At 45.9% G+C, this 15,607-nt stretch overlaps 1 protein-coding gene across 1 annotated transcript in view; it reads left to right on the top strand.

The window, feature by feature from the left end:
* The first annotated feature begins 10,982 nt into the window (after positions 1-10,982).
* The window catches only part of LOC144277886 (uncharacterized), a 36,246-nt gene continuing 31,621 nt past the window's right edge, over positions 10,983-15,607 (top strand). The window contains exon 1 of the mRNA XM_077838910.1: positions 10,983-11,047. Coding sequence (XP_077695036.1) covers positions 10,983-11,047 — 65 coding nt within the window. The remainder of the gene's footprint in view (positions 11,048-15,607) is intronic.

The following is a 15,607-nucleotide window of genomic DNA, read 5'->3' as shown; positions in this document are numbered from 1 at the left end:
TTTTTGTTTTCTTGATTTTTCAACATACAAATGAAAAGTGAAAACACAAAAATATTTTGCTTTTCAAAATCAAAAATGACCATTATTCAATTCTTTGTTTTCCCCATTTCCTTCCCTTTATCCCTCATCCCCGTGCTTTTTTCCCCCTCTTCCACTTTGTGATTGAAAAGCGGGGGAGGGGGGGTGGAAGGGGGAAGGAGAAAAACAGCAAAGCAACTGGAAAAAAAAAATCAGCTTCAGTTTCAAAAAACTAAACATTTTCTATTTGGGTTGGGGTTATTTTGTTTTGGGTTTTTTTTGTGTGTGTTTTTAAAAAAAAAAAGAACCCTGAAAAATTTGAAAATGTCCCATGAAAATAAAAAGGCCATTTTTAATTGAACAAAAGTTGCGAATGAAAGGGTTTGACCAGCTCTGCTTATAATGAATAATTTATCATTAATTTTTTCCCCAGCTGATACATTTGGAGGGAGAAGGGAGGACTGTGACAATACATCTGAAAGCCATCCTCTACCTGAAGCAGCATGTGCTCCCACCGTGCATGGTCCAGGGAATTCTCTGTGTTTCCTATAAAGCAGGAGGCAAAACAATAATGTCACCTAGATTAGCAAGAAGAGTCATTCCAGGTATCTCCTTTGCAATCAGTCCTTCTAAAACTCCTGGTCTGCCAAGCTGTAACATACCTGGGCTTTCAAGGCAAAATGGGACTGTACCTATTGGGTTCTGGGAGAGTCACCCCGCTCCTGTCCTGAGGGGCTTAAAACAGCCCTGGGCGAGGGCTGTAGGAGGGAAAGAGGTGAGAGGTTTTTTGCAGGAGTGGGTGGGTGAGATTCTGTGGCCTGCATTGTGCAGGAGGTCAGACTAGATGATTATAATGGTCCCTTCTGACCTTGATATCTATGAATCTATGAAAGGGATTAACAAGAGCTGGGCTGACAGGGAAAGCAGCTACAGCTGTAGCCAGGGTAATCAGGGCCCAGCTGGCCCTTATAAGAGGGCCGTGGGCCAGTAGGAGAAGGTCTTTCTCTCTAGTTTTGAAGGGAGTAGGGCCTGTCTGCCTGCAGAAAGGGTACTGGGAATGAGGGTGGGCTGGGGAAAGGCCAGAGGAGCAGGGAAGCTCTAGGGTGGCAACTCCCCAGGCTATTGGGCCTGGTCCAAGGCCTATAGGGGTACTGGGTTGCAGGGAAAGGCAGCAGACCCAAACCCCCTTGCCTGTGGTGACTGGCTCTTACACTGCAATCTGCCCCAAGGTGCAGGGGCTTGATAATGATGATGCGCAGTAGCCCAGACTGAGGCAAGGTGGGGATTAGAGGGTTGGGCGTTCCCCAGAGAAGGGAGACCCATAGAGACTGAGGGGGCACTGCCAGGGCGCAGCACCCTGGGTAAAAAGGGCACCGGGGTCTGAGAGGGACACGGGCCTGCAGAGGGTGCTCTGTGCTGGAAAGAGCTAATTCCCAGATGGCCAGCAGGAGGCGCTGCAGGGGTGAGTCGTTGTGCCATCACAGGGACCTGCGCCAACGTTCTTTGTTGGACCAACAGAAAATGTCCTGTTTCAGAGTAGCAGCCGTCTCAGCCTGTATCCGCAAAAAGAAAAGGAGGACTTGTGGCACCTTAGAGACTAAGAAATTTATTTGGGCGTAAGCTTTCGTGAGCTACAGCTCACTTCGTCAGATGTTAAGTACCCTGCTGGCATTTTTATTCAGGGTCCGTCAACCCACCAGGAGTGAGATTCTGAGCACTCCCAATCCCTCTTGACTTGAATGGGAGCTGAGGGTGCTGAGCACCTCACAAAACTCTTCAGCACATCAGAAGACTGGGTTTAGTAGGAATACCAACTTTTCCTGCAGAATCAGAGATTCCGGACTTCATCCGAACTGGATGTAAATCGGTGTAGCTTCACTGAAGTCAATGGAATTATACTGATTTACATCAGCTGAGAATCTGGCCCAGTTTCTGAGTGTCCAGCTCTAACCTAGCCTTCTTTAATGTCGGCACAGTGTAGTGCTGGGGACTCTGTACAGCCGCAGCCAGGAGGGAAGATACAGCTCATTTTTTAAAATCTTTTTTGGAATATCAAACCCGCTTGTCCATGGGGGAGTTCGACGTTCATGAGAAACATAGCGGGCTTGTGCTGCACTTAGGGTCTGTCCTGCTCCACAGAGACTAGACAGGCGCAGCTACGTCACTGGAGCTCTGCTGGCATAACGCCATCGTGTAGACGCAGCCTGCGCTGACTGAAGGGTTTTCTCCATGGAGGTCAATAGAGTCATACCACTGTAAAATTGGTGAAAGACATTATTAGGCCCACAATACCTAGATTCTCCCTAGGGCACCCACTTGGCCAACCTAGCTTCTGTGGTGCAGGTTTCCTTACAGAAAGACAAACTCTGAGTTTTTTAATCGAATCCCCCTTGAAAGTAAACGTGGGGTTTAATTTTCAGAAAAAGTCTGTTTGCAAAATCAGACTCTATATGTAACCCCAAAATCTTTCACTAACCTCCAGCTTCATGCGTATTGACCTTCCCAAAAAATAACCTAGCAAAGGTGTGGGGGAAAGTGCTGTGAAATTTCCATTCAGCTGAAACCTTCCTGGCCTGATTCTGCCCTGTTTGAATTGGCCTCAGTGGTTCACAGTTATCCAGAGGAAGGAAAAGTGTGGGCCTAGAAGCCCCATTTCAATTCCCCACTGTTCCCACGTACTGCAACAGGAATGGCACAACACACGTCAATACGAAGCTGCATTTTCTGGCTTCCCTTCTATTCTCCATGGACCACACTCCTCCTAGCTAACACTTTACCTTCAATGTACTGCAGCAGAGATGGGATCTTTACTCCCCACATCTCACCCACTGCTGCATGGACAGTTTGGTGCAGGGCCTTTAGTAACTGCAAGGCAGCACATCCGTGTCCTTCTCTTTCATAAGGGGATGAGGCTACTACCTGTCAATGAGAGAGAAAGAACAGGCTAAGTTTTGTCAGCACAATACCAGTTTGTTCCTGAGGGAGGGAATAGTTCAGAGACTCTCATTGTGGAGACAATCCAAGAGAGTTGTTGCTTCTACTGCAGTGCCTTCCTGAAGAAGAAAGCATTCGAGCTAGTAGGAGGATGCAGGACAGTGTGTCTCAGGAGAGGCCGGAGAGAGAGAGAGACCCAATCATACACATTCCTCAGCCTAAGTCAAGCATCTAGCTACAAAACCAATTTGTATAGTTAACTGTCCCATTCCACAGAAAACCTATTCTCATGGTCTACTCACCAGGAGTCGCGCCAGCAGCCCCTGGGGTGTAGGGAGTTGCACTAGGGAAAGAAACAGAATAGCGTTAATTATGCCAGGCTTTGCAGAGAGTCCTGCTGATGTTCTTCACCTATCCATGTCCAACATGCCCACCAATGTTGAATACAGCTGATAATAATTTGCATTTCCATATTGCTTTCAGTCTAAGCATCTCAGAATGCTCTACAAACATGTATGAATTCCACCTCATAGCACCTCTGTGAGGTTGGCATGAATTACTCCTTCATTTCACAAGTGGGGAAGCTGAGAGAGAAAGATCAAGTGATTTCCCCAAGGTCACATCCGAATTTTGGTGGCGAGCTGGGAACAGAACCCACATTTCCTAGCTCCCTCCCATGGCTGGGTTGTAATCACAAGACCATCCCTCATTCATTTTAGCCTCCTGATTGCAGATGAGAGAACTGGAGCAGACTGAACCTGTTCATTTCATAGTGCCTGGAGAGAAGGAATGAAAGAGTTTCTCTTATAAACCTCGTCCACTGTAGTCGAGGCAAGCAGCTGCTTCTCCTTCCTGCTGCTTTTTCTCAGCCAGTTCCCTCAGGCATCTGCAAAGAGGCTTCAAAGTACCCGTGTACTGAGCTGGCACCACATACTCCAGCAGCCTTGGCCATAACACCTGCAGAGAAGAGAGAGACTGTTCAGTACGGAGCTATTTCCGTTCCCCCACCTCCAGTATCCTGCTGTCTGAATCCCTCCCTGTCATGTAGCTTCTCCTTTGATTCCTCACGGACCCTTCCCTAACCTATCACCTCATCTCTCTCCCCATTAGCTCACTCTACCTGTCTGGTGCCCCCTCACTCTGTCTTTTAAAGACTCTATCTTGTTTGGTGAGTGTTAGGATATAGATATTCAGGCCTGTCTGCAAAGGCCTGTACTTTAAGAATTTAGGTGTATTCTTATCACTTGGCTAGTTATAGAGGTATAAAAGAAAGAATCAAAATCACTGTCTGCTGGTGTAAGAGCCTTCTCTTACTGTGACAGTCTGAGGCCCTCTTCTTAGGCTAAGGCCTTTGGCTAAGCAGCAGAGGCAGCCATAAGCTAGGAAGCGAACAGTCACATCCTCACATTCCAAACTAGTCACACTGAAATCAGGTGCTATTGGGCTGTTAGGAATACAATCCTGTCCTGATAGTGCCTATCACCTCCAGAGAAAGGGAAGGGCCTAGAAGATGTAAAAGGAAACTTAGTTTGATAGCTTCCTGTCTGGCAAGAACTCACTTACCAATACTGGGATGTGAAATCCTCACTTCTGTATTGTCTTGTCATTATCATAGAATCATAGAATATCAGGGTTGGAAGAGACCTCAGGAGGTCATCTAGTCCAACCCCCTGCTCAAAGCAGGACCAATCCCCAATTTTTGGCCCAGATCCCTAAATGGCCCCCTCAAGGATTGAACTCACAACCCTGGCTTTAGCAGGCCAATGCTCAAACCACTGAGCTATCCCTCCCCCCATTATAGTTCCCACTTTGCTATTGTTTGTCTGTATAATCTCTGTCTGGTTCTGTGATTGTTCCTGTCTGCTGTATAATTAATTTTGCTGGCTGTAAACTAATTAAGGTGGTGGGATATAATTGGTTACATAATCATGTTACAATATGTTAGGATTGGTTAGTTAAATTTCAGGAACATGATTGGTTAAGGTATAGCAAAGCAGAAGTCAAGTTTTACTATATAGTCTGCAGTCAATCAGGAAGTAGGGGGGTGGGGGAAATGGGAACAGGGAATGGGGGTAAGGAAATTGGAATCATGTTTGGCTAAGGGCAGGAATGGGAACAGGGACACAGGTGTAAGGCTCTGTGGTGTCAGAGCTGGGAAGGAGGATACTAAGGAAGGAAACTGGAATCATGCTTGCTGGAAGTTCACCCCAATAAACATCGAATTGTTTGCACCTTTGGACTTCGGGTATTGTTGCTCTCTGTTCATGAGAGAAGGACCAGGGAAGTGAGTGGGTGAAGGAATAAGCCCCCTAACAGTGAGCAATTGGGCTCTCACCCAGAGATGAAGCCTCTTTCCCAGCATTAGAGCATTATGGAGATATTTAGATAGTACCATAAGCTTACCCAGAACTTGACAGACCTATATAAGGCACAGTCCCAGCCCCAATATCTCTTCAAATCTAGGATCACCAACTCTACATTTCAGAAGTATTCATGGGGGATCTAAGGGGAAGTTGCACTCAGACAGTGGAAAGAATTAAGAGACGATCTCTGCAACATGATTCCTTCCAGTTAAGTTGCTTTATATCTTTTTTCTACTGTGAACCGCTTACTCCATGATGAAGGGGTCACATCATCCCTGACTTGAATCTGACATGCTGATCCTCCATTATGCTGACTGTGCAGAAGGCTTCCTTGTGGAGGGGTACAAGGAACGTAAGGAAGAACGTCCCTATTTCAAGAAGCAGTAGCAAGAGGTCACTTACTTGGGTCATTCCATTGACTGAGGTGTCCAGACATTGCAGGATGTCAATGCACAGGGTTTGGATCGTGCTTTCTTCCTCAACATCCTGGGTGAGAAGTGTTGTACCCTGCTGTGAGATAGCTACAGAGAACTTATTTGCTAGTAGTAAGACACTGGCAATAGAACCAGTGTCCTTCTCTTACAAAGCCATCTTGAGCATTGACCTATGCCTGCTTTTATACTGCACTGGAAGTGCACAAACGTCTGAAGGGAAGAGAATAATAGAAACTCCGAACTGGTGGGTCAGATCCCAGGCTTAGGAAAACCCTAAAATGAAGGGAATGATTCACTGAACACAAAAGAGTTCCCCCAACAGTGTTCAATTTTTTAAAATTTGAAAAACTGTTTCATCTTTTGATCTCTGAGGAAAACCATTCCGATTCCGCCCAGGGGAAATAAATTTGCAGAACCAGGGGGATCCAATCTCTTTGTTCTGATGCCCCAACCAGCTTGGTCATTCTGTGTGTAGTGAGTGTGATTCTATCAATGGGCCTAATTCTCTACTGATTTCAGTTTAAAGGAGACCAAAACTGGCCTGATGAGAAAAAGCAGCCTTCTTTAAGATATATGTGTGGGTGTGTATTGCCACAAGCTCCAACTTTGTAGAAAAGGGGCCAGGCAGAGCTAAGATCTTCAACAACTTACTGTCAAGTTGAACTGTTTATGTTCATACATATCACGGATTCAGTCATGGAGCACAAAGTGTCTGGGGCCCGGGGCTGTGTCCATGGATAGAAATACGGATTGAAGATATTTTTATGCAACCTGCATAACCTGAGTGTTTTGCTGATAGTTTAGGTCTGCTTTGACAGTCACAGAATGGGGCATCGTTCTGTTTTTTGGAGAGTCTATTTAAAACAAAAAGATGTGCTTCCTTGTACAGGAACATTTCACTGAAAAATGGTGTTTTCTGAATGTTCAATGACTCATCAGAGGTTGGAGCAGCATAGATAACTCTGTTAGATGGAAATACCCAGTGTGAGATTCTGGTCTCTGTTACACTAGTATAAATCCAGAGTAACACCACTCAAGTCAGTGGAGTTACCTTGACTTTACACCAATATAACGGATCCGATTCTGGCTCTATTCATTCAGTCCAGCTGTCCTGGAGTCAAAACTCCCACTGAAGTCAAGGGGAGCAATCAGCATGCAAGAATGGTAGGACCGAGTCCTAAGTGTTAAGAACTCTCCTTACCAGTTTACTGGTGGACACACTGAACTCGCTGAAAACATATGCTACCAGATCCCATGCTGCACAATTCTCCACACTTCCTGAACTGAGCAGCGTCCTGATGAAATAAAGAGCTGCCTTCCTCACCTGCAAGGATAGAGATTACACACAGCACTTCTTGTTAGCCCTTCTGCCGGAAATAGGAGCTAGGATATGATATGAGAGTCCTTATGCTTTTGATTTTGTCTCCTTGGATTAGAAACATGGATACATTTAACACCGGCAGGAGAATGACATTCCTTCTCTATTCTGCAGTCTCTCATCTGGATCGGAATGAAAGCTCCACCCAGATATCCATTCATCCCATAACACTGAAAAAGTTGAAATAGTTCACTGTTCCACACACAATCTTACCGTAGCATTCTGATCACTGAGAGTAGATTTCACTGCCTTCACAATCAGAAGCTTTTTAACTCTTGTCTCAGGCACTGAAAGATAAAGAGAGGTGTACAGTGCTTCTTTGTTCCACACACACTCACTTTCCACATTGGAATTAATCCTGGATTTCAAAGGGCCCTAGTTAAGAAGAGTACCAAGCTTCTCTCCTCTACAGAATCAGTGGGGAAAACATAGGACCAGATTCTGGTCTCAGTTGCACCAGTGTAAATCTAAAGTAATTCCATTTCTCTAAATAGTGCCATCATCCTACTACCATGATGGAAATATTATAAAGGAGTTTGATAGACTGAGGTGACTGAAGTTAATCTGTGTTTACACCAGCATAACAGAACTCAGAATCTAGTCTAGAGTGTATATACTTAGGATTCTTGAGTCAGGAGTATTATTCTATTTTTATCTGATTATTGTTAACATGCATTAGCCCCAAGTTAACTTCTGTATTTGAAGTTGAAAAAGACCTTGACAAATATCTTGGGCTACATTCAGCACTTAGTTGAACCTGTTGATTTCTGTGTGGCCATATGGGAGTAACTTAGGGCAGCATTTGGTCCCTTAGGGGATCTCCAAACCACTGGTGACTGTGTGTTCTAGAGCCTCTGTGCCCCAGTTGCAGAGGTGATGAGTCTGCTGCAGCCCTGCCGTGCCTACAAAGCCTTGGTTCTTTAGCTCAATCTCTAGTAGCTCAAGCTTTTAGCTCTGGATGTCCTCAACTCAACCCTCAGCATGTCGGCCAAGAGGGCAGCTGGCACAGTTGCTCCTGTGTTACTTACAGTCAGCACCCACAATAGCTCTCAGGAAATCTAAAGACGCCACACGAACGGCCTCATGCTCAATCTCCAGCTGCTCGTGTAGAAATGCTAGCAGATCATCAGGAGAAGAACGGGCTGCAAGGGAAGAAATCACATCCTCACTGTCTGCAGAACTCTTCTTCTTACCGTACCTCACAAAGGTAAGGAAGTTACAAAGAAACCACTGTGTAACTCAGAGTCTCTTCCCCTTACCTAGCAGAAGTACACAATGGAACAGCTCTTTGTGGTTTTCTATGCTGAGCTGCTTAGCTGGAGAACAGATCTGTGGGAAGAAGGGAAATGGTCAAAGAAAAACTAATCAGAAGCAAGGGAAAAGAAAAATGTTCAATTCATTTCTAAGCTTCCACTTCCTGCTTGTCCAACTAGAGGTCTGAACTCCAGGGAGATGGTCCTGCATGCACAGCAAGACTCAAAGACAATGACCAATACATTAGATAAGAGAAGCTAAAGTGTTTTGAGCAGCAGAGCTGACCTAATCAAGACACAGCCACAGTTTTTACTTTACAACTCTGACTCCCCCTGGTAATCGGCTGATGGTGAAATCGCTTTACAAACTGAGCTGGATAGTAGCTAAGAAAATGAGACCGCTCCCTACTTACTCTTGAGCCTGCAGAAATCAGTAAGGCATGAGGAGGTCCCCAGGCTCTGCACGATCATTCCATTGATTTTTTAGTGTGAATATGCTTCAGATCTGCTGTGCCTAAGCTGAAGGGATCCAAGAAAAATCACCCCTCACCTGGTTGTGCAGAGCACTGCAGATGGCTTGAAACTTCCCTTTAGGTAGAGGGATCTTATATTCAACAGAGACCTCCAAGAGCTGGCTCAGACTCTGCAACAGAGGGCGAAAGTCAGATGGTGGGCACACAAAGGAGCCATATGTAGTGACTGAAGCAGATTCAGGGGATTCCTAGATTCCAAGGCCAGACCGGATTCTTGCCATCATCTAGTCTGACCTCCGGTCGGTATGACACAGGCCAGAGACCTTGCCCAGAATAATTCCCAGAGCAGAGCTTTTAGAAAAACATACCAATCCTGATTGAAAAATCGTCAGAATCCGCCTCGGCCCTTGGGAAATGGCTCTAATGGTTAATTATCTCACCATTAAAAATGTATGCCGTATTTCCAGTCTGAAAGTGTCTAGCTTCAGTTTCTAGCCATTGGATCAAGTGACACCTTTCTCTGCTAGACGGAAGAACCCATTAGATAATAGGAGTCCCTTATGTAAGATATTATAGACTGTAATTAAGTCACCCTGTCACAGGATAGGTCCACCCCGTCAGGGTGGTCTCAGGTTGAGGAGGAATTGAAGTAGATCTGGAGCGGCCCAATTGGCCTAGTCTCCCTAGCCACCACAGCAGTCCGGGCTCCTAGGGCAGCATCGCCTAATGGTCGGGATCAGTGCTGCAGCCCTTGGGTGAGGGACCGCGGCCCAACAGCCTGAGTCACTTGGGCTGCCCTTCTCAGGATGGAAGTGCGGCCTAGTGGCCAAAGTCAGTAGACCCACCCTTGGCTGCAGGGCAATGCGGCCTAGTGGCCAGAGTCGATAGAACCACCTTTTGCGGCAGGGTAGTGTTGCCTAGTGGTGAGCCCTTCTCCACTGGGTCCTACCTATTCCACAGGGTCCCAGCCCAGGGCGCAGGGGTATCTGCCACCAACTCAGTGGGGATCCTTCCAAAGCATGCTGAGTCAAGCCTGCTACCTCAACTGGATCAATGCTTCGTCCACCTAGGCTGCTTCCCACCCGTTCTTCCACAGCTGGGAGTCTCAGGGATTCTGGGGTCTCTCCTCCATCTCTGGCATTGGGTGGCTGGGGGTCAGCTGCAGCCATAGTCCGGCTGGCCTCTGAATCCTGGAGCACTGGCAGTCTCTCTGCAGGAGCCTGCAATGCGCCTCTGCTCCCTTTGGCAGCCATCCCAGCCTGAGCTGAGCGGCTCTCTTTTGTATCTGGGTCCAGCTGAAGCACGCCGAGCAGAGATGAGGGGGCATGACCTCCTCGGCCCACAAAGCATGATTAACCCCTGCTGAACCAGTGTGGGGTAGGTAAACCCCATCACACACCCTTTTACTTTCTGTGTATTAAACTAAATAGATTGACTTCCTTGATTCTCCCTCTGTAAGGCATATTTTCTAATCCTTTCCTCACTGTGGCTCTTCTGTCAATTTAGCAACACCCTTTTTGAATTGTGGGCACTAGAACTGGAGACAGGATTCCAACAGTCGTCAGACAAGTGCCAGATTTAGAGGTAAAATAACCACTGTGCTCCTCCTTGAGATTCCCCTTTTGATGCATCCCAGCTTTAGCTTTTTTGGCCACAGCATGAGTTCATGTTCAGCTGATTATGCCCCATGACCCCCAAAATCTTTTTCAGAGTCACTGCTTCCCAGGACAGCATCCCCCATCATGTATGTCTGGCCTAAATCCCTTGTGCCTAGACGCATACATTTACGTTCAGCCATATTTAAAGGCATATTGTTTCTTTGCGCCCCGTTTGCTAAGTGATCTAGATCACTCTGAATCCGTGAGCTGTCCTCTCCATTATTTACCACTCCCCCATTTTTATCTCATCTGCCAACTTTATCGATGATGATTTTATGTCCTCTGCCAGGTTATTGAATAAAAAATGGTGAAAATCTAATTCCTTCCTGCATCTAACACACTTTTCTCTGTTGCTGCTTGAAGCTTCCAGAATGTCTCGGATGCCATCTACATACTTTACTATATTTACACAGTTGTGTAGTGCCCTGATGCTATCAAACAAGTCCATGATACATTGGTTCCCTCCAAATCATGGGTATTTCAACCCCCAAAGTGACCACATACTCTGTACTAGAAAGCTTCAACCAACATAGACGGTGAGTAAATATCACTACCAAGAAGTTATAGCTGTCTCATGACTTCATTTACAACTGTGTAGCCCCACTGAAGACAGAATATGGCCCCTTTCTTCTCGCTCATGTGGTACTGAGGGTGGATGAAATAGAGAGACAAGGTGAGTGAGACAATATCTTCAATTAGATTATCACACCCACCTTGTTGCTCCAATATCTTGGACCAACATGGCTACAACAGCACTGCATAGAACGGTAGATGAAACAGACAGGCAATGATTTTATATCTATCTAGTTATGCAGTGCAAAGCAATGACCCTCAAGCCTCCTTGTTATTAATTTCCAACCGTTGACAGTTGACTTGGTACCCACCAGAGACAACAGATGGTAGCCCCTGCTCTGAGGAGCTTATGATCTAAAAGAGAGACACAGAGTTGACAGGATGTTTTGGGAAATCACAAGGAGAGAGTATCTTGTTGTGCAGGTGTTTTGTTTTTTTATCTCCTTCTCCTCCTCCCCAGGAAACAGAGGATGCTTTTCATCAGAGGCAGTTACCTACAAATCTTGTTGCCTGGGTCACCATGTGTATAAAGCCAGAACTTGTGTGCATCTTTATTATCTAACAAGTCACTATCTAGACCAGGAAACCCCACTGGTAGCAAATTCCTCCTGCAGTTCACACAAGCACACACAGAGACAGTTACCTTAATGAGTGGTACCTCACCTTGGTGACGTGAAAAACATCAATTTCCTCCTTATATTGCTCAAGGAGCCATGAGATCTCCTTAAATATCGGATTTGGTGGCTCCTTTTTGTGTAGTAGGATGCCCATCATGGGACCAAGGGCTTTGATGATTGCCTGCTTGAGCTGCATAGATGAGACACAGAATTTATGTTCCTATGAATTCATTCAATCTCTTCCAATAGGCACACCTTTTCTACATCTAATGAGTGTAATTTCCCTTGTTCCACTGTCGGAACGGTCCTATCCCAATATTTCCTGGTAAAGAACCAGGACTCGTAGGGTTGGTGTCAGGATTATATTCTAATGCACCTCACAACTAGAGCAGGTAAAATATTTCCCCAGATTAATATGCATTCTAGGCCAACTCATCCCTGCTGTAACTCCACTGGGGCTGAATGGACTTAGACCAGGAATTAATTTAGCCCACTATCCCGGGTTCATCTGCACATTAGGTGCACAAAACTAGAATCCATGTACACTAGGTACAGACCGAATTTCCATGATGTGGTGACATTATAAATGTATGGGTTTTCGATGTTTTACATGACACTCTGTTCCATCCAAAAGGACCTACCATTAAATGCCATCATCACAAAGAGTGCCAGACACACAGAATGTAACATCACAATTTCCGCTAAAGGTTTAGAAAGTCAGCAATTCTCACCTCCAGCTCCTCACAGGTCAGCCAGTTGCTGGTCACATGACAATATAAGGGAAGAATTTGATTGCAGAATTGTGATTCACCCATTCTGGGGAATGAGCACTTTTCCCAATTCATAAAATATCCATTCACTGCCCTTGAGCATTTTTCCAGAACTGCACGGAAGGAGAGAAGACAGGCAATGTGAAAAGGACATAGTAATAATGAGGAGAAGTTGCTTTCTCAGAGAAGACACCCAGGCCTATTGTTTACTCCAATTCCATGGCAGCTCCTATCAGGACTAGATGCTGAAATCCCATATCAATTTGGAGCTATTTCTCTTTCCCCCATTCCATTTCTTGTTTCTTAAAAGGCTTTTTTCTTTGTACATCTCTCCATCTTTTTTCAATTACCATCATTTGAAGACTCGCGTCCTCTGCAGTTGTTGTTTATTCAACCCGAACACTGTATGATTTCATCTTGAGTTACAGTTTGTCTGAAAGATGTTCAGTGCCCCTAACTGCCATTGGCTTTAGTGGGATTTGAAGGTAGTGGGGAGCACTTTGCCCTAAAAGTAGGTGTATCTAGTGTCCTTGCTAAGAGGAATTAGGGCCCAATCCTGTTCTCTATGAGGTGGATGGCAAAATTCCCATTTCCCTCAAGGGCCCAGGATTAACCCCTTACTGAGCATCACCTGAAAAGCAAAGGAAGAGAGAAGTGGAGAAGAAGAGAAGACAGAGAAAGAGGGTGAAAGGAGATGATGATGATGATGATGAAGAAACTAAGGAGAGAGAATGGGTGGAGGAGTGGGAAACAGGGGATTTTTAAATGTACAGTAATGAAATCTGCTCCCTTCCCCTCCTCCCCCAGGAGCCTCCTGGCAGAGGGGCAGCTTCAGCCTTTGTGTCTGTTTATTTTAAACGATATGCGTGAGTCACAAAGGGCCTGAACTTACAAATGCTCAGCACCTCCTGCAAAGTAAGGAGCATTCTCAACTTCACTGAGTGCCACAGGAGCCAAGGAACGCAGCACCTGGTGCAATCCAGGGAAGGGAGCACAGTTCAGGGCCTGTTTGCAGACTTGGTCAGTCACTTAAATCTGTACCAAGACCCCCTAAATATCCTGGCTGGGATGATTTAACTGGGAATTGGTCCTGCTTCGAGCAGGGGGTTGGACTAGATGACCTTCTGGGGTCCCTTCCAACCCTGATATTCTATTCTATGATCCATTTGGGGCACCTACAGGAAGTGCTGGCACTTACCACCACAAAATGCTTGTCTCATCCTGCTGTCCTCGACTAACTCCAACATGGAGATCATGACGTTCAGGATCATTCCCACAAAAGGGATACACTTAAGTGCTGCAGAGATAGGCCAGAAGAGAAGGAAGACAGACAATCAGCTGCTCTCTGCCTTCTTACAACACACGTAGAAACACTGTGGGGCAGGATGCTATGGGTTCCGAGGCCATTGGCGCTGCGTAAGCAGAGCAGAATGGCTTTAAAGCAGCCATTGAAAGCCAGTGGGGGATTCACCCTGAAGAGGGGAATCCTCCACAAGTGTACAGCTGTGCCCAATGCCCAACTCACTCCCAGAGTAAGGGGAGAGAGCACTGGGGCGGGATGGCAAGTGGGGTGGAGAAGAGCTCCACTAGACCTGATCTTCCACTAATTCCCATCCTTCAGGTACTTCACTCAGGGGCATAAGTTAGAGCTTGCACCTCCAGCTGGATCGCTCATGATCTGGAGGCCACAACTAGCAACAGCAGTTAATCTTGTGTTTCTACACACACACTCAAACAGAGCTCTGTTTAGCGGTAACATTATTAGGTAGAGAGATAATCCCCTGTCTTTAAATGAAAAACAATCACTTTGAAAGAAAAGAGGGAAGTGACCATACCATAGGCAGATGACAGGTTGCCCAACGTAATGAAAATAAACTCCTCAGGCAGCTCCAGATGATACATCAGCTCTAACATGACATCACTGAAATAGCAGCGTGCCAGAGTCACTAAGGTGTTGCTAGCTGCCACTTTTAGTTCATTTCTTGCTTCCTAAAACCAAAAACCAAAAGAGAGAGACTGAGGTGACTGAAGCCGGTTGCACTAGCCAGAGTTGTTTACATGAGTCAAGTCCTTATTTCTGTGCACAAGTTGTGAACGAACCAACCCAACTTTCTGAGGGTAGAGTCATTCGTCATAAATATTCCTTGAGTCACTTGGCTAAACAGTTTTCAGCCTTCGAGTTGCTTGCAAGCTGCTTCGTTAGCCTATTCACTGTTAGCTACTTGTGGTGTGTGACTGGTCACCATAGTCACATGATATTTTCCCTGCCCTTCCCTGAGGCGGTAAGTGAGACACAGACTGGGCAGCTTCAAGATATTCCGAGAGCTTTCCTGGAATAAACTGTCCCCCAAAAGGAGGCTGACTTCCTTTGGAACAAGAGAGGGATTTTTCCATGGGTTTTCCTGCTGGCAAACTATATTCTAAATCCAATGCTGCTTCTTTTGGAGATAGCTCAGATTCTGTCTGTCTTGGGGCTTTATACTGCCACTTATCGCTACAGTATCAGAGCGCCTTCCCCATAAAATCAGTCTCAATAATGAAATCCTGAGTAGACTTCGGGAAAGACTTGCTCCTTAAGACACCATAGGCCTGTCTCTGGGTCTGAGATCATGTGTCTCAGGTCCTGATCCTGCTAAGCACTTCAGCACATGTGTAACTTTCAGCATGTGAGTTGTCCCATCTTATGCATGTGCACAAGTGCTGTCTAGGACCTGGGCTTTGGTCTGGAGGAAGGTGTGGGCCTCTAACAGAAGAATACATTTTCATTTCAGTATATAGTTTATCCCCCCAAAAGAGAGTTTGAATGAGTTAAAGCTTTGGATCCTTTGATTGGTATCTCGGGAGAACTAACTTACCTGAGTCTCTCTCATGTGGTTTGAGGCTAGTGTTATTATTTTCTTCAGAAGCCTTCTCTCCAGGCCCTGGGTGTCCTGCTGTAAGACTTTCTCCAGGACACAGTAAATGTCTACTCTGTTTTGCTGGGGACAAAACATAAAAGAGAAGAATTGGGAAAACTCTTTCTTGCCGACCAGACAGGAATGTGGCTAATAAGCCCCTGCCCTAATTGGTGGCTTAATTGGTGTAAAACGTGCCCGGCCCTCCACAAGCACCGCATTGAGCAGCGCTTCAGAAGCAG

This window comes from Eretmochelys imbricata, chromosome 20 (genome assembly GCF_965152235.1).
Source record: "Eretmochelys imbricata isolate rEreImb1 chromosome 20, rEreImb1.hap1, whole genome shotgun sequence".
NCBI classification, from domain to species: Eukaryota; Metazoa; Chordata; order Testudines; family Cheloniidae; genus Eretmochelys; species Eretmochelys imbricata.
The sequence above is the reverse complement of the archived record's forward strand: the minus strand, read 5'-3'. Positions and strand labels throughout refer to the sequence as shown.